Raw genomic sequence first — 19266 nt, 5'->3', positions numbered from 1 at the left:
TTCTGAAGCGTTTAGTGACAGGTGATGAAAAGTGGATCATTTATAACAACATCAGCCGAAAACGATCGTGGGGTAAGAAAAATGAATCACCATTAAAAACTCCAAAGGCCGGTCTTCATCCAAAGAAGGTCATGCTCACTGTCTGGTGGGATTGGAAAGGAATCCTGTACTACGAACTGCTTCCACAGAATCAAACAATTGATTCTGATAAGTATTGTTCCCAATTGGATAAGCTGAACATGGCAATTAAAGAAAAACGTCCGGAACTGGCCAATAGAAAAGGCATTGTGTTTCACAAAGATAATGCCAGACATCACACGTCTTTACGAACATGCCAAAAATTATTGGAACTAGGCTGGGATGTCTTACCCCACCCCCCTTACTCACTCGACCTTACCCCGTCAAACTACCATTTGTTCCATTCTCTACAAAATTCCCTTCATGATAAAAACTTTGATACTTTGGAAGCTTGCAAAAACCACGTGGATCAGTTTTTTGTGGGAGAAACTGGAAAGTTCTACGAAGAGAGTATCATGAAGCTGCCCCATAGATGGCAACACGTCATTAAAAACAATGGCGCATACATAATGGAATAAAAGTATATTTTTAGTTTTAAAACAATTTCTTTTATTTCTCTTAAAAATCACTACGAACTTTCCGAACAATCCAATATAATGAGCAAGGAGATATTTACATTAGCTGTTTTGTTCAAATAATTTTTATAATTATGTTTAATTTCAAAGATTTTAAATGTTCCTCATAATTTAAATGCAGCATTATTTACAAGTATGTAACTTCATAAATAATTATAAAAATACTATAAAATTTGTTTGCATTTTTTATAAGCCAAACAATTTTATTGCTGGATTAAACATTTTTGGCATTGTTTTACTGCATCTTCAGATCCAAATACAAAAATTATAATGGAGGTAAGTTATTACTTATTATACAAATAAAGAAGAAAAAATATATTTCTCTTTTAGACAATACATACAAATGTGTCTTTTTATCCAGAAGTCCTTTCTCACGCAGTTGAGGGATAAGACAATTCCATGGCGGAGTCGACCTTTTATTTGAGGCTTCTCTTCCGCCTCACAATGTAAAATAGTCCAATATTTCCCTCTAGCGATGGCAGCACAATTTAAAAATTGTAAATTAATTTTTTAAATTGTGCTGCCACCGCTAGAGAGAAATATTGGACTATTTTACATTGTGAGGCGGACGAGAAGCCTCAAATAAAAGGTTGACTCCGCCGTGGAATTGTCTTATCCCTCAACTGCGTGAGAAAGGACTTCTGGATAAAAAGACACATTTGTATGTATTGTCTAAAAGAGAAATATATTTTTTCTTCTTTATTTGTACTCAATCGTCCTGGCTTATTTTTAAAAATATCACTTATTATATTTTTAGCAAGTTAGTGTTATAATGTTATAATAGAATGTTGACCTTATTTGAACAAATTTTATACATAAATAAAACTAAAAATAAAGTTATTTAAGTTAACTAGTTTATTAAAAAATTGTGTAAGTATATGGTAACTGCAGTAAGAATCTAGAAAAGCCTCATGCAGCTCATGAACTGCAATCATGCAACCGTGACTATATAACATCATTTAATTCTATTACATTCCTGTACACTAACAATACATTTCAATTTAAAATACAGTAGTTGTCCACTTTTTAAATTGTGCAGTGAGAAACATCATTTGTATAAAAATAAGTTGTTTTGGCAAATAATAAAAATAAATTTAAATAAAAACAATATTAGCTTAATTTACCAAGTAAGGGCTCAAGTCGTTCCTGAAAACTTTTACTACGTTCTTTATCAACAGTCATAGTTGGATATTCGGAAATTGAAGTATCATCTATACTTCCACTGATAGCACTTATTACCGAAGCATTTTCACTATCTTCAAATGCCATTATTGCTGCATCATCCTATAATGTAAATGTAATTCACACATCATTAAATTTCTTGCATAAATTTTAATATTTTTTATTGAGTTATTTATGTCATGAAAAAAATTTTTAAATATGTACATTATAATAGCTGTTAAATTAACACAGTTACCAGAAAACTAATAAAATACAATACTAGATTTTGATTCTATATACTTGGCTGATTATTTCTACTAAACACTAGACAATATACTGTAGATCAATAATTCTCAAACTATTTTGGTTTGTGGCACACTTTAAAACATGCAAAATGTTTCTAGTATACTTTGTATACAAAATTAAAAGCACAATATATTTTAAATTATAAATAGTTGTGTACAATAATAATTATTACTCTAAAGGCCTAATCTAGCTAACAGTTGATCATAGACATAACAAATTTTTATACAAATGGGTTACTTCTAATTTTTAAAATTTACCTTCATAATATTTGCAGCACACTGCTGAGAATCACTGCTGCAGATACAAAAGGTTTAAAATTTTTATTTTATTATTTTTAACATGGTTTAATATGTAAGCAAAAGTTATTTACGTGATATAATGAACAACTCATGTTATCAGAATATCACATTGAAGCACCATATTAAAATATTTTCATACATTAATATTTATGTTACATTTCAAAAATTGTATTTAAATATTGATTGCATAATTGACCAACAAAAAACTTTAACATATAAAAGCTAGGTGCAACCATATTATACAAATATTGGGAGAAAAAAAAATCAGATTGATAGAAATGTGCTAGCTTCAATTTATTAAAACTACATTATTCAAATGCAACTATAGACTCATAGACATTACTTTTTATTTAAATAAAATTTAAATTTTTCTTTTTTATTGTTTAAAATGTCTAAAAAGAAAGCAAAGCTATTAGATACAGGTTGCATTTTTATAAGAGAAATGGAATGTTTAATTAAAAAATATATCTGCTTACATCTGGCAATGGCAAATTAACATACCTTTGATAAATTATTATTTTATAATTAAAAATGTACCAGAAGAGCTTAAAGGCTCATAAGTTGTCTTATTAAATTTTTGAAAACTGACTTCCTTATTAAAAATTCAATTTGATAAAATTTAAAAAAATATAAAGTTTATATTTTAACCCTACTTTTTCTTTTATTTACTAACTTTCAAATTAAATCTGTTTACTCAAAACACTGCTACTAGTAATTGCTATAAGTTTTGATTATGCAGCATTAAAAACACAAAAAATTAATAGATATTAGATATTTACAACACATTTTGTCTAGCTTTGTGATTAAAGCAATATTTTCCAACTTTTAATGATTGAAAGAACATTGAAACACATGAAAATTTTCATAAAAGTTATAGCCAGAATTTATTAAAAACAAAATTATAAATCACTGAAACAAACTCAAGATGTCAAAAATTGTTAAGAGAAAATTTCTGATATGAAAATAAAATAAAAAAGTTGCATATCATATATAACTTTGCAACAGTGCTCTTAAGAAATTTTTTAATTAACTGCTAGACAAAATAATTGAAAATTAAAATCTCATATCTCCAAATTTATAATTATTATTCTATATAACAATTTTAATGTTTTAAATTTCTGATGTAAGTTTTGAATAATCGTTAAATTTTATTAATTGAAAAAGATTTTTATTTCGTAGAAATATTTATTCTTAATTTATGAAATTTCTCTATAAATTTTTACAGATTGAACTATTTGTTAGCAAATTAACTGTATACTTTTGGTAATAAGAAAAGAAACTAAAGCTTTAAAATTTGTATTTATAATTAGTGTAATAGAAGTTTACTAAAAGTAAGTTTTAATAGATTTAAAAATATATGCTAATCATACTTCATATTTATCTAACTACTTACCCGCTTTCCATTTCTGCTGTTTGTCTCACAAAATACATTTTTATTATTTTCTTGCTGTTCTTTCAATGCGATGTCTTCATTTATTTCTTTTTCAGATATCACAAGTCGTAGAAGCCGTTCCCATCTAAGACTATCCCAAGGCTCTGAAAATTCAGTTGCAGTGTCATCCATTATTTCATTTATTTGTTGTTGATGATGTACTGGAGATGATTCCATTTTTCCTCCTAGATTATCATATTCAGACACTCTCATTAAATTACTTTGAGTTAATAATCTTGTTTGAGGTACTCTGAGATCAGGTGAAATCAACTCTTCAACAGTAGTTGCATCAGTTGATTGATTATCGTCACTTTTTTTCTTAATATCTGTGGGAAAGCGGGAATCTAAAGGAAAATGTTCATCTTCACTACTGTCATCATTTACTAACCATTCCCATGATGAATCAACAGCCCAAGTTGATTCATGTTCTCTACTTTTTGATGAAGACATTAACAAAGTTCTATCATTTTTTGAATTATTTTGAATTTCCTGAGGTGTTACCTGTGTTTCAACATCTCTTTTTGAATTTTCGCTAGGAGATCCAAGTTGAGACTGTTGTAACCAATGTGCTGATACACTTAAACTTTGGTGCCGCCTGTGTAATGGAGTGGAACGCAAGGCTTTCAAATTTTCTAAACTGGAAGACAAGCTTATTCCATTTTCTTCTGGACATAAATTTGTATTAGGTGAGTCTTTTCTTTGTAATACCCCAACTCCTGAAGATGAAGGAGGCCAGTGAATATTTGGATCTGAAAATCGATGATTTAAAAGTCGCCTTCCTGTGGTATTTGTGTCTTTAAGTAGCCTTTCGTGAGAAAATTCGTTTTCAAATGGATATTTTATAGAATCCACAGGTTCTGCATAAAATGGACTTGTAAACTGTGCTTCTGAGGGAAAATCAATAATTGAATCAGAATTGTTTCCTTGTTTAAGCCAAGATACATTTCCAGTCTTTGAACCATGACTTGTGCAAGGTTCACTAATATCACTTTTGTCAGATGAATATAACTGTATATTGGAATCGTTATAATCATCTTCATCTTCTAAATCAGTCTGTGTTTCTTCATTAACCATTTGTTGCAGTTTCAGTTGCAAAAGTTTGATTGCAGCACTTTCTCTCTTAGGACGGTGTATTTGGCGACTGTTACTATTAGTTTCTGATGATTTGAAAGTTGTAAAATCTGATTTTCGATCTTTATCACTAGAGATTGGAGACCCCCAAATATCTTCATAATCACTAATCTTATCTGCTAAACTACTACGATAATATGATTGTTTTGACTCTACAATGTTAGACTGTTTATAATGAGCAACTTGTTTGATTTTAGGATCACTTTTGGTATCTAAATTAGATTTGGTATTATGCTGCACAGAATGAAGGGGAGAAACCCTTGTAGCATTTTCTTTATTAGTACTGGTATCTTCTTGAATGACAGATGTAGTTCCATTAGATGCCACTGTCACTGAATGCATATCCATTGATGACATTCTTGTAGCAGAACCTGAACTTCTCATTGGAATGAAAGATCTGGGTGGAGGTGGTGGTGGAGGAGGAACATTTCTTGGTGGTGGTTTTGGAGCTTGTGGAATTGGAGGAGGCGGCCCTGAAGAACTTGAACATTGTGGCTGAGAAGAATTCATTAATGAATTAGTGAAAGATGAGGTTGGAGATCTGCCTTGAACAGGCCTAAAGGAAGAATGTGGTGCACTAGAATGACTTGGGAGTGAATGATTTGAAGAAACTGGAAGAAAAGCTGAAGTAGGGCCAGCAAATGAAACAGTAGGACTTTGAACAAGGCTGGAAAGCCAAAAATCTGAAAAACAGTCTGTATTTAACTTTCAAATTATTTCAAAAAGTACTATTCTTTTATTATTATATATTACCTTGTCCTAATAATCCCAATGATGATAATTCTTGACGAGACATTGCTTGAGCAAGAGGAGAGGGTAATGTTAACTGAACTGGTAACTCGTCACTGTTTAAAAAATTATTATTATATATGTAAATGCATAAATATATACTTAGTAATAGTAATAACAATATTTATTATTATTATTATTATTATCATCATTATAATAAACATACTATTTTATTGTAAAAATATATGTATACTAATAACCATTCTATATTTTATGTAATTACTGTTAATATATAATGTTTATTATTGAAAGTAGCATCACATTTATTTGTTTTTATCAACATTTTAAGAAATTCACTATGTTGAAATTTCATATTGATTTTTCTCCCTCATTACTTACTGATATATTAATGTTGATATTTATATTATCATAATGATTTAAATTATTCAGGATGTGATTTTGATTAAAAGTTTAGAAAAGAAAACATTTTGTAAAGATCATAAGAAATTTTTCTGACACTTATATTGTAACATTCAGAAATCTCATTAAAACTTTTGTAAAAACAAATTATAAAAGGAACTAAAAATAAAAACTATAAAAAGCAAGTTGCAAAACACATATTTTATAATAAATCATACATCATTTATATATATTATTTTGTTATTTTCAACAGAAAATGATCCATGAACTAGTATGCTACTGAAATTTATAGTATAAATACAGCTTGTTGTCATTAACTGGAATTTGTACAAAAATTTTGCTAACACTGTAGATCAAACATCTAAAATTTTTCCAGAATATTGCTTTCACTACAAAAGTAATGCTTAATCATGTAATTAAATATTAAATAAATCATTTCAATATGAAGCATTCTTTTTGCAGCATACATGTCTTGAATATAACTTGATATTAAAAAAAAGTTATTGTTTGTATTAATCCAAAATTTCAGAAAATTTAACATAAAAACTCTTGAAATAAAATTCTAAAATTGCTGAAAAGAAAACTTATATTTTAAATAAAAAAATAAAAAAAAATTTCATAAAAATTCAAAAACTTTCAACAATTATTAAATTAATTATTATAGTTATCTTTGTCAAATCTTATAAAATGTTGTATTCTTACCAACATTGATAATAATGAACAACCAACATCGGAATAGCATGAAAATGATTATCAGATCCTTCTAATCGTAATTTCCCATCTCCAATTGCTTCTATTAAATAATGTTCTACATAGGGCCCTCTATTTTCTGGCAATCTTACAGATAAAGCCATAGTATTGGGTTTGCTTGACTGTCTTACAATGAATGTCTAAAAATATAAAATTTAAAATAAGTTTCAAAATTTTCTAATCAAATTAATAATCTTTTAGTAAGTTATCTAAATACATAGATAAAAATAATACAACAGATATTAAAAAGAGTAGACTATTTTTTAAAAGTAAAATTGAGACACAGCAAAAAATAGGAAATAGAATTTGTCTTAAAGAGAAATGAAATGAATTATGATCAATTATATTATTTTTCATTTATTTAAATTTTTATTCACTTATTGAATTGCTAAAATTTATATTATGATTTCACTGTTTGAATGTGTACATTTTTTAACCTCAAAAAAGATTTTAATTGCCTTGATTAACAAAAAATTTTACAATGTCATTTTTTACAACTGGTATAAATTTTTTATCATGACTTTATAAAGTGTCATATTGATTGCTGGCTATCTCTATATGTTAAAACATATATACAGTATATAAATCTGTGTTTCTAGGAACCTACTCTCAATTGATGACCCTGAGCTTATCAGAAACTAGATGACTTATTTAATGAAAACTTTAAAGAAACTAAATTGTAAAAAATGCTTTATTTTACTTAAATATATAATTTCATAATCATAAATTCAAGAGCACATTTGATGCAAAATTGAATAAATTTTCAGGGTCTTTGTAAATTATTTCATTGTTCAGTATGTAACTGTTGAATTTGAAGTAGAGAAAATCACACTTAAGAATGAATCAACTCTTTTATTACCTGTTGATGAGTGTGGACCTACAACAACTAAGACAAAAGATTAACTGCTATACATGTTATGCTATGCCCAGTGCCCACTGGCAGCAACAAATGATTACAATAAACACTCAGGAATTTCAGGTCAATACATTACACCCCTTTCCCTTATGTATGAAAGTCCTTCAGATGTCCTGGGGGACGAATTATATGGCATGGTTATGGAGAGCGTTTCTAAACATAGTTGTAATATTGCTAGACATGATCTGCTGGTACTTGAGGAGTTGAATCCTATTCAGTGTCAGGCTGGTTGCTGGCACATATCATTAGTGGTGGCATTGTGAGAGTGCGGTATCTCATATCGTCAATATGTCTATGTTATGGACCTTGTGGCATTTGTATCTCGTAGCTCATTGATCCAGTGTGATGTGTTAACAGCAGCTGAAATCCAAGCAGAATTTTCTCCTGCTTTACGAATATAGACAAGTTCTTGGTTCTTTAAAGGTGCATACCTGCTTCCTATATAGTAACAAGTGCCAGGTCTGGGTGCACAAAATCAAGGCAAGTTTGCAAACATTGCTTGAACAGTACTTCTGATGGACTCAAGCCAGTAGCTGCTTATGGGGTGATGTATTGTTGCAGAAGGAATTGGCAGAGTTTTTTAGGCCAATCTCCATGCACCATTTTCTTCAGCGATTCCTTTGTGAAATGGACCATGAGCTCAGCTAACCCATTTCTTTGTGGATGGTAAGGTGCAATACCTATCTGACAGATGCTATTGGACTTTAAAATGGCAAACTCTTCAGAAACAAATTAAGGGCCATTATCTGACACAATGCTGTCATGAATACTATGAGTAGTCATAAGTTCTCACTTTAATCACTTATGAGGGGTACTTGTAGAAGTCACATGTTTCACTTTAAACCATTTTGATGTTGCATCTATGATTACAAGAAACATTTCTCCTTAAAATGGACTTGCAAAGTCTATATGGAGTTGAGACCACAGCTTCATTGGTGTTTCCCATGGGTGAATTGGAGTCTTAGGAAGCAAGGAGCAAGCATTCTGGCAATCTTGACAGATATTAACTAATAACTCAATCTCATGGTTGATACATGACCACCGCACACATGATTGTGCTAATGTCTTCATCTTTACAATTCCAGGGTGAGCAGGATGAAGTTCATTCAAAATCCTCTTCTGCAGTTGATGTAGGATTATCACTACTTCCCTAAAGTAAACATTTTTTGTAAAGGAAAAGTTCAGTACAGAAATTAAAAAATGTAGAAAGGCCATCACATGGATTTCTAACTAGGCCAGCCAGTCAGTACATAGTGATGAATACATTTCAACAGTGGATTCATATATGTTAGTAATGTAATATCTGAAGCAATGACTGGTGAAGTGTCCAGTTGCTCTAAAAAGAGAATTTCAGTGGCTGGTAGGACATCATTACATGGGGTTGAGAGTGGTAAACAACTCAGTGCATCTGCAGTGGCAACATCCTTGCCTAGTCTGTACAGAAGCTTATAATCATAAGTAAGCACTGAGAATCTGTGTCCACTGCAGCATGCTGGATGACAGGATTAAAGGTATTGGTTTATCAGTCATAAATAGTACCCAACAGTAGTTTGTGATCTGTATATGTTGAAAATTTCATTCCAAAGAGAAAATGATGAAAACATTTTACCTCAAACAATAGCATGCACTTCCTTTTCAATTTGTGCATAACCACATCTAGTCTTTGTAAGCATGCAAGATGTAAAAGCCATGGGTGATTCATGTCCATTCTCCAAAAACAAGCTCAGAACTGCACCCACATCTGAGTGTGGGTGCAGTTCTGAGCTTGTTTTTTGGTCCTGCAAGCAAAGCATCATGTGTGTGTGATTTCTTTGGTACTGTTGAAGGAAACAAATATATTTTCTGATAGAAAGAGGTTTTTTTCAGTTCATCAAAAGCTCTTTGGTGTATTCCTGTCCATTTCAAGGGTGTGTCCTTTGTCAGAAGACAGTAAAGTGGAGTGGTTCTGCAATAGTGGCTCCATGATGCAGAAAATTATCATAAAAATTCAGTAGTCTAAGAAAGGCCTGGAGTTCTTTCTGATTGACTGGAGTAGGGCTTTTCTGATTGCAGCAGTCACCTTTGATGGTGCTGAATGAAGTCCATCTTTATCAGTTTGATAACCAAAATCCTCAACATTTGAGACATTAAAAAGACACTTGTCTTTAATTATTATGCCTTTTTGTCCTTTCTAACTCTATTTAAAATTTATTTTGTATACTAGTACTTTCTATATATTAACAGGACTTATTATACTGGAAAATTATGGATGCAGATATTTAGTCTTACAGATCAAAAATAATGTTCTTTATTTAGTTCACCTGAACTAAACCAGGTGAACTAAATAAAGAACATTATTTTTGATCTGTAAGACTAAATATCTGCATCCATAATTTTCCAGTATAATAAGTCCTGTTAATATATAGAAAGTACTAGTATACAAAATAAATTTTAAATAGACACTTGTCTTTGTTTTCATGTAATCCATAATCTGACAATTTCTGAAAAACTGTACAAAGTCTCAATGCAAGTTCATCCTTGTTAGCAGCACAGACAAGAATGTCATCAAAATATGGTATTACCCCAGGGAAGTTGGAGAGGACCTGTCTACCAAACTCTCGAATACTCCTGGTGCCACACTTACTCCAAACTGATGATGATTTACTTTGTAAGCTCCTCAGTGAGTGTTGATTGTTTGTAGCCTTACTGAGGAATCATCTACAGGTAATTGCAGATGTGACTGAGCCAAGCTAACTTTGCAAATATTGTTGCAGGTGGAAGAAATGCCAACAGATGGACCATAGGTGGAATTGGATACAAATGGGCCCTAAGAGCTTTGTTCAGGGTGACCTTATAATCACCATAAAGTCTTACTTCATCAGATAGCATCATAACAAGCACAACCTGGGTATGGCCCAAGATGATCTTCAAAAACGTTTTCTGTCAGCAAGACATCAAGTGCCGCTTCAATTTTCAGAAAGCAAGTGGAACAAGATGCACTTTCATTCAAATCAGTGGATGTGTTGAGTCCACAGGAGATTTTGAAAATTTTTAAAACAACCTAATTTGAAGAACCGTTTAAAAATATAAATATAAATTTATATTTATATTTTCAAATGGTTATTTGAATTACGTTATTTTAAAAATTTTACGAGTAGACATTGATTCCAATAACATCCCATCAGGTAGCTGTTCAGTTTCACCTGAAGAAAAACTCAGGAATTGGAAAATGTTTGTGCAGTGTTTGTTTTTTGTATTATAGGCACCAGAAGTTGGTTCTGTGTTGTCTGTTGTATAAGACTGGAACAGTACACTATTCTTTGAAGTTGAATGATTAACACTGGAAATCATGAAGCACAACGGGAACTGGCTGTAATTTTGGTGCTTAAGTAGATCATAGACGTTTGAATTAGTCCTCGCTAATAATTGTATAGTCATAACCAGAGTCCATTTCTAACTGAAATGGACAGCCATTAAATTGAACAGTAACCTTGCACTTACAGGATGTAGCAGAGCCAAGTCTATTAACAGTGTATGATGATGCAACTCCTTGTGGAAGCAGATGTTTTTGGTGATCAATTTGTGTCAAGATATAGGCACTTACTTCCCGGGTGTGCACTACCACATCTACTACAAGGGTTTAGTTGTGGGCTTGATTTTGAAAAGTTCTTACTATTTTGTTTCCTTTTCTGGCTTACTTGTATGATGGCTACTGTAGAAGAATGGACTCCATTGGTAAGATGGGCAGCATAAATTTTTCTGCTCCTGTCAGTGACACTTTCTGCTGCAAGAGCAAATTTGACACAATCATCAAATTTTGAATAGGATTCACCCAATAATCTCTTCCGTAAGGCTTCATGTTGGATACCACAAATGAATTGATCATAAAGATGTTCAGGCCACATGTCTCCAAAACTGCACTGCAGTCACCTACAAGGTGGCGCAGATTGGCAACATAGAAAGTAACAGACTCACTTTCCTTCTGAACTCACTTTTGAAACTAGAAATGTTGACAAATTATGGATGGTCTTGGACAGAAATAGTTTTTCAGGAGAATCAATAATTAGTTGTAACCCCTTTGTCAAGACTGATCTGAAGCTGTGAGCAGACTTCTTCTTACTAGTTCATATGGAGACTAATACCTTCATATAAACTGGTAAGAAGATTTGTTAGGCCAACAGACTTTGTTCCTCCAATAGAGTGACCTCTGGCTACTATGCAGTGAATAAACGAAGAATCCCAAGCATTTTAAGATCACAGGAAGCAAAAAGCATTGTTTGCTTATTGTCATCATCAACAATGTAATTTGCTTCACAAAAACATGCAAACTGTTCAACATACATGTCCCAAGTTCATGGTTAATTTACATCAAAAGACTATACTGTGCCAATGGTCACCATGGAAAGATGTAGGTGAAAGAACAGTGTGATATTCACTCACAGGCAGAATTGCATTAATGTTGGACTTCAGTGAGCTAGATGTGTTCTAGAGAAATTAAAAATCCCATTCTCATTGCCAATGTTGAATTTGGGGTAGACAAAAAAACAACATAGGAATGAATTACTGTATATCTTGGCAGATAAGACGATAGTTGAATCATAAAAAAAGGCCCCGAAAATCTGGGGTTGTCTTATAAGACAGATACAAAAAAAAATTAGATTGAAATTTATATAAATTAAAACCATTATAGTAAAATGAACACACCGTAATTATTTACTAGTAGAGAGTAGAGTATGTCCACAAAATAGAATAGGCCATATGATGCTTTTGTGAATAGTCATGGTCATTCATTACCCAAATGCCCGAATCAGTTTGTAACAATCGCAAGGCAGTGCTGCCAGATGCAAGAAAATAAAATTTGATGTTCTTTCAAAAAATTATGAATAGGACATATTTCCGTATATGCTATACAGTGTTATTATCCAAATGATGATCGCTGATCTAAACTAAATTCATAGGCCATTGATAGTTTGGAGGTCATCTTATAGGACAGATATATGCTAAAACTATAAAACTTCGACAAAAATTTATACTTTGTCTTATCTGCCGAGATATATGGTAACTCTTCTATTGCACATTGAAAAGTATCAACCTACAACAACTGAGACAAAAGGTTAGCTGCTATACATCTTATGCTATGCCCAGCACCCATTGGGGCAACAAATGATTACAATAAACAGTCAGGAATTTAGGGTTAATACACTACAGTAATGATTAATAACAATTATTAGATTCTGTTTGTACCCTTTTTAATGCCAATTACAAATATACAAACAGAAAATGATAACTTCAGAGTATGGCCAAATGACTCAAGAATAGTGCAGAACAAAATTACAACAATTAAACCATCTTGAAAAGAATAAGGTGATATGGAAAGAAATTATAAAAAAGAAGGTATTAGACAGCAATGGGCATTGAGCTAAGCTTATTGCTGATTATGTTTACAGTATTGTTTGCACAGCAGAATATTCATGTATTGTATTATATATGTTACAGTCAAAACCTGTTTTTAGTTAGAACGCATTTTAACTAGTTGAAACTAGTTTATACCGGATGTCTTTGTTAAAACCTGTTTTGTCTAGTTAAAACTAGTTTTAACTCAAATTCATTTTTGACTAGCAATAAATTCTAGTTTTAACTAGACAAAATGGGTTTTGTCTACTTAATTTATTGCTGTACATGTTTTGATTTTAGATAAAACTAGTTTTAACTTTTAACATTAGTTAAAACTAATTTTAGCTACATAAATATGTTTGGGGAAAATAAATAAAGTTATATGTAGTGATTCAGGGGAAGATGCCTAACATTTTGCTTATGAAGGAAATTATAGCAATAATTTGGGTTTTGGAGGCCTCTAACAAAAATATCATATTCTTGAGCATGTTTTTCAAATAACACTTTGGCGTATATGAATAATAATTGTATATTGTGTTTGCAATGACGACTTTTTTTTACTGTCTGGCATTTTAAGCATCTCACCCCAAGTATCCTGGTGAGATGCCAAATGACATTAGGGTAAGATAACAAATATAATTGCATAAAATTAATTTTTGAATATCTTAACCAAATTTAATTTATTGCATATGTAGTACAAAGTACTTCATAGTAAGTATAACAGCACAGTATAAGTATTGTTAAGTTTCTGCCCGTTCTAACATGCTCTATAGCTAGCTGAAAGCTTTTTTTCAGTCCAAAAACCTTTTTGAAAAGTCCTCATATAATTTCTATGCATATCCTGCAATAAAACGACAAAACAAAAATTTATTAAAAATAGGCATATTGGAATTCAATTAACAAAAAATAGACATGTTACCCCAAGAAAAATGTGGCATCTTTCCCATTTGTCGGGGTAAGATGCCTAGTGGAGTCACGTGTTCTAGCATGTCCAATTGGGATCGGTGGTAGCTCACAATGGAAACTTTAGAACCTTAACTACATCACACATTAATAGTTTTATGCAATTTTTAATAAATTCTATTTTAACTTTTAGTTTTAAAATGATTCTAGAAACATTTCACAACAAAAACTTCGTCCTTATCTTGCTTTTATTCTTCTCAGATGTAGAAAACGAGGTAACAGTAGCCAACTACAGCTTTCCGCACTCAATATTGACCCAACAATTCATCATACAAACGCATGACAATATCTGACGTCACCATTTGAAAATATCAAAAAGTAGGCATCTTCCTCCCCTTACCATCTTACCCCGAATCACTCTATATGTTGCAGTCAAAACCAGTTTTTAGTTAGGATGCATTTTAACTAGTTGAAACTAGTTTATACTGGATGTCTTTGTTAAAACTCGTTGGAATTTACTGCTAGTCAAAAATGAATTTGAGCTAAAACTAGTTTTAACTAGACAAAACGGGTTTTAACAAAGACATCCAGTATAAACTAGTTTCAACTAGTTAAAATGCATTCTAACTAAAAACGGTTTTGACTAACATATATATAACATAGCAATTATGTAAATAGCTTGTGTTTATATTAAAGTTTATTGAACTTATTTGGAACTTAAGTCATCATAGAGTGCTACCATGCTCTATGATGACTTAAGTTTATCTGTATATCAATTTTTTGTTTTATTTTTTTTACCTTAATTTAAACTTCACTTTCTACATCTAATTAATGTAATATATATATATATATATATAAATAAAGTTTTAAATTAAATTTTAATTTAAAATTCTACTATTTAAAGTTTGATTTAACTTTATCAAAGAAATATTTATCATCAATAGCATTAAATATAATACATTAAAGGAAGAAAAAAAAAATTTATAAACCTAAAAATTAGCTTTCTCTCAAAACCTTTTCTTACCCCAACTTCTTTTCCTTGGAGTAAATGCACAGCACCTGCTCGACCAATTCCAGGTAAAAACCAGATTGGATGAGTACGAATTAACCTTTCAAGCAAACCAATGTCACAGGGTGCAAAACTGCTACTTGTTCTGCTACTATCTTCTTCAGATGTCTCTTGTATAGAACTAACTGATGTAGTAGTCTCTGCCCCTGTCTATAATTTATAAGATATGTCAAAATTTACTTTTTAATGCAAATGATAATTATTTCTTTTTAAGAACAATAATTTGCTTTAAACATCAAATTATATTGTATACAGCAAAACATTAATGCAAACAAAATAAAATGTAATATATCATATAAACATTATAACTATTTTTAAAATAAATAAATATATATATTTCGTAACATTGAAAACTGATTTGTCAATTTGAAACAATCAAATCATCCCTATATATATATATATATATATTTTCTGAATTAGATATTTAAATATTTAATAAATTTTATTAGTATTTTGAAATACAAAAATAATCACTTTTATTAATATAATCAAAATGTTAGATCTTCATATGATGAAATCATATAACCAGGATGTTTCTCCAAAGAAACATTTCTGTTTTCAACAGGAAGGAAATAACAGTGAATAAACAAGCATAAGGAAATCAAAACTAATTAACTCACTGAATTTTTAATAGTTTGAATAGCTGTTATAAAATTATAGCAATAAAGAAAAAATAGAACAATTATAAACTGAAAATTTACATTAAAACAAATATTAATGTATCACATATATAAAATCATTAGTGTAAAAATAATATATTAATTAATAAATTTTTTACTTTTTACTGTTTAAGTAAAACAAATATGAATCACGAGATATAAAAATATATCCTGTAAAATATAATCATACACAAAAATATATTTTGTCTGTTTTGCTTTTTAACAACGTATATTCATATTTTAGTTTGTATGATATTTTTAAAAATATCAGAACAACAAATTAGTTTAGTTTTTATAAATTACATTTTATAATTTATCATAATAATAAATAATTTAATATTAACATAATGTTTTATCATTTAGAGTTTCATTATTTTTCATCACAAAAATATTGAAATTTTTAACATTAACAACTAATATAACCTTTTGATTTTAATTCTGAGTGAGTGCAATACCTCAAATCACAGTAGCAACAAAATGTTCTCCCAAAAAATAATTCTCCATAAATATCTGACAAAAATACGCCAGGCCAAATAGCATTCAAAACTATAATCTGACGAACAATGTTCTGCTGTCAAATCATCAGATTATAGATTAAAATAATGATATATAGTTTCATTTATGCAATTAACACCATTATTGTGATAATGAGATTCAAATCTTTATCTTTAAATTAATAAGTTCATTAATTATTAAAAAAAAGAAGTTATTTTTCAAAAAACATATGATTAAAATTATACTGACAAACATTTTACGAATTATTAAAAACAAATATCTAAATATTTAAAGAAATTTTAATTACAATATTATATTCCATGAACTCAGCAAGTTTTTTTAAAGTCATGTTCTTATTTAGTATTCTTCCCCTCTGGAGAATATTAATACAATTTCGTCTGGTGATTGCTTAGTAACCACATTCTACGAAAAATTCCAAAACATTTTTAAATATTCAAGATGTTTAAATATAAACAATTATTTTAATATATTCTAAAAAGTTGGAAGCAATTTATCATCTTAAATATTATTTCTAATAAACCGGCAATAAGTTGCTGAACTTTCCTAACGTTTAAAATTTTGATGAAGCCATCTGTTACCATATTTTATTTTAAAAACTTTTTATATTTTTAACTACTATAAAATGGTAAAAAGCTTAATTTTGAGGGTAGGGATGGGTTTTATAAAAAATTGTAAATGCTAATAATGAGTAAAATCTGACCCTATTGGAGATATACACAACCTCAATTATCTCTCCACCCCCTCGACTTTAATCACCAAAATTTAATAGCATCAATTCCCCTAATACACAAACTTCCTTGCAAAATTTCAGAAATTTTCGACAAAAAGCACAGGAGTAATTAAGCTTCAAAGAGGGTAAACAAAATTGTGCCCCCCACACACGCATACTAACAACCATACATACATAAATTACCCCTAAATATTTTTGCATTTCTCAACATTTCAAGGTGTCCTAAGTCCAAAAATGTAAAAATCTGGGGAGGTCATTTTTTGACCGATTGCCATACTTTCCCTCTGTTATATATAACAGCCGGGAAAATAAGAATGATTACAAATAAATATATCTTTTGCAACATTTTGGTCTTCCTTCCAATTATCAAATTTCTAAATAACTTTAAGTATCTTTAATAATTGATCTCCACTGATACTATTCATATTATCAAGCTCTGTCTTACTACTTATTAGCCCCTTTCATGCTGTTGATAATCAGCAATGTAAATAAGGGAGGACAAAGGTGGACACATGCCCTGATTACTGACTTTGGGTACACCAAAGTGAGCCTGTACAATGTTTTTGTAATTAATGTTGGATCAGGGTGCCAGGTATGTGGTTTGCCTTGGATGCCAAAACCATTTGGCATGTCTCCATTGACAATGCTTCACTATGTTTCTTATTCATTATCTCATATATGGATATAGGAAAAAGTGTACATATTTTGGCTAATTCTATTTTTCTTTTGCATTTACACTCTCTAACAGTTAAGTACAGATCATAATATTATGTAAAGCAACTGTGGACACAGAGATAGAAGTAGATTGGAAAGAAGTTGAATTGTTAGAAGATCTAAATGCAAAACTTTATTATAGAATTTAATCTAATTTCGATTCTTTAATCTTCTCAATAGAAGTATGGAGAAAAATCTGAGTGCTACATTTCAAAATTTTCTTCAGTATTCATTGCTTTCCCATTATAGTATTACTTTTTTTTTTAATTTTTGTTCTTAATTTCATTAATCAGAAATAAATGATAATTCTTCAAATTAAAACATCACAAAAACTTAATGTCTGTAATTCACTGAACAATAGTAAATTCATCTTATTTTAAATATAACAAATAATTTAAAGTGATCAACAATGCAGGAACACTTTTTCTGTTCATTGATTTAATCAAAAACTCTTATTTTTAAAAATTATTTAATTGTAATAATTAAAACTGAATAAATAAACATGTTTAGAAATGCAAAGGATTGTAAACTGCCAAACAGAGTAAAGTAGAACTCCTGTCAACTTTTCTTACTGACCAAAAGAGAACAGATGTATGACAGAACTAACACACAGTGCTGTTCACCATACCCATTTAATGTCATTTTCTCTTCTGTTTTTCATTCTCATGACAACATATGCCTCCAAAAAATGACATTTGGGTCTTACTTCAGGAAGCAAATCTCTTATGTATGACTGGCCATAGAACCTACTTCCTGGCAATTATCTTCCTGTTGGCTTTGTAGATTGGAAATCTACAAAGCCAACAGGATGATAATTGCCATAAACTACTAAGACACAAACTATCTTGGATACCTAAAAGTTTGTTTTTGAAATTTACTAAAAATACTTACTGTATGATTACATCATCCTTGATGCTCTGCATATCAAAATTTGTAAATTCCAATTTATATTCAATTTTTGGATATGTAAACCTGTTGATGACAGTTGAATATGTCTGAAAATATTTATTTGCCATTAAAGTGTTTTTTGTTTGCTGGATTTTTAGAAGTGTTTATTGAATAAGTATATTTTACTATATTGAATGAAGAGAAATTTGCTTTGCTAGTAAAATGTTTTTAGTTTTTATAAAGTTTTTAAACAAATATATATGGTACTAATTTCAAAGTATTGCTTTTTCTCTTAAAATATTAAAAAGTAAATTTGATTAATGATTGCATGATATTATAAAAGCTCTATTATACATTATTGTTTGTTTTATCAATAAAACCATTTGTTGGCTATATACAATAAACTATACAGCAAAACAGATATCATAAGATTCAGTAAGTGCAATCAATATGACAAAAACAATAAAATTTTGTTTTTAATCAATCACACGAGTCTTTCAAAACTTTTTCCATTTCTCTAAAAGGAATCAGTTATAAAAGTTCATGCATAATCATAACATTTCGAACTTGGATCAAGTTTCTTCAATGCCATGTTTGAGATAAAAAATAAACAAATC

General features: G+C 30.0%; 1 protein-coding gene across 5 annotated transcripts in view; it reads right to left on the bottom strand.

Moving 5' to 3' along the window:
* The window catches only part of LOC136969294 (protein sprint-like), a 102492-nt gene that overhangs the window by 23694 nt on the left and 59532 nt on the right, over positions 1-19266 (bottom strand). For all 5 annotated transcript variants that reach the window (XM_067263407.1, XM_067263409.1, XM_067263408.1 and 2 more), the window contains 5 exons: positions 15098-15292; positions 6834-7021; positions 5736-5827; positions 3813-5665; positions 1778-1937 (listed from right to left, as the gene is read on the bottom strand). In XM_067263407.1, coding sequence (XP_067119508.1) covers positions 1778-1937; positions 3813-5665; positions 5736-5827; positions 6834-7021; positions 15098-15292 — 2488 coding nt within the window. The remainder of the gene's footprint in view (positions 1-1777; positions 1938-3812; positions 5666-5735; positions 5828-6833; positions 7022-15097; positions 15293-19266) is intronic.

Source organism: Centruroides vittatus, unplaced genomic scaffold, assembly GCF_030686945.1.
Source record: "Centruroides vittatus isolate TY-2023 unplaced genomic scaffold, ASM3068694v2 contig_1776, whole genome shotgun sequence".
Taxonomy (NCBI): domain Eukaryota; kingdom Metazoa; phylum Arthropoda; class Arachnida; order Scorpiones; family Buthidae; genus Centruroides; species Centruroides vittatus.
This window is presented reverse-complemented; position numbering and strand designations above follow the sequence as displayed.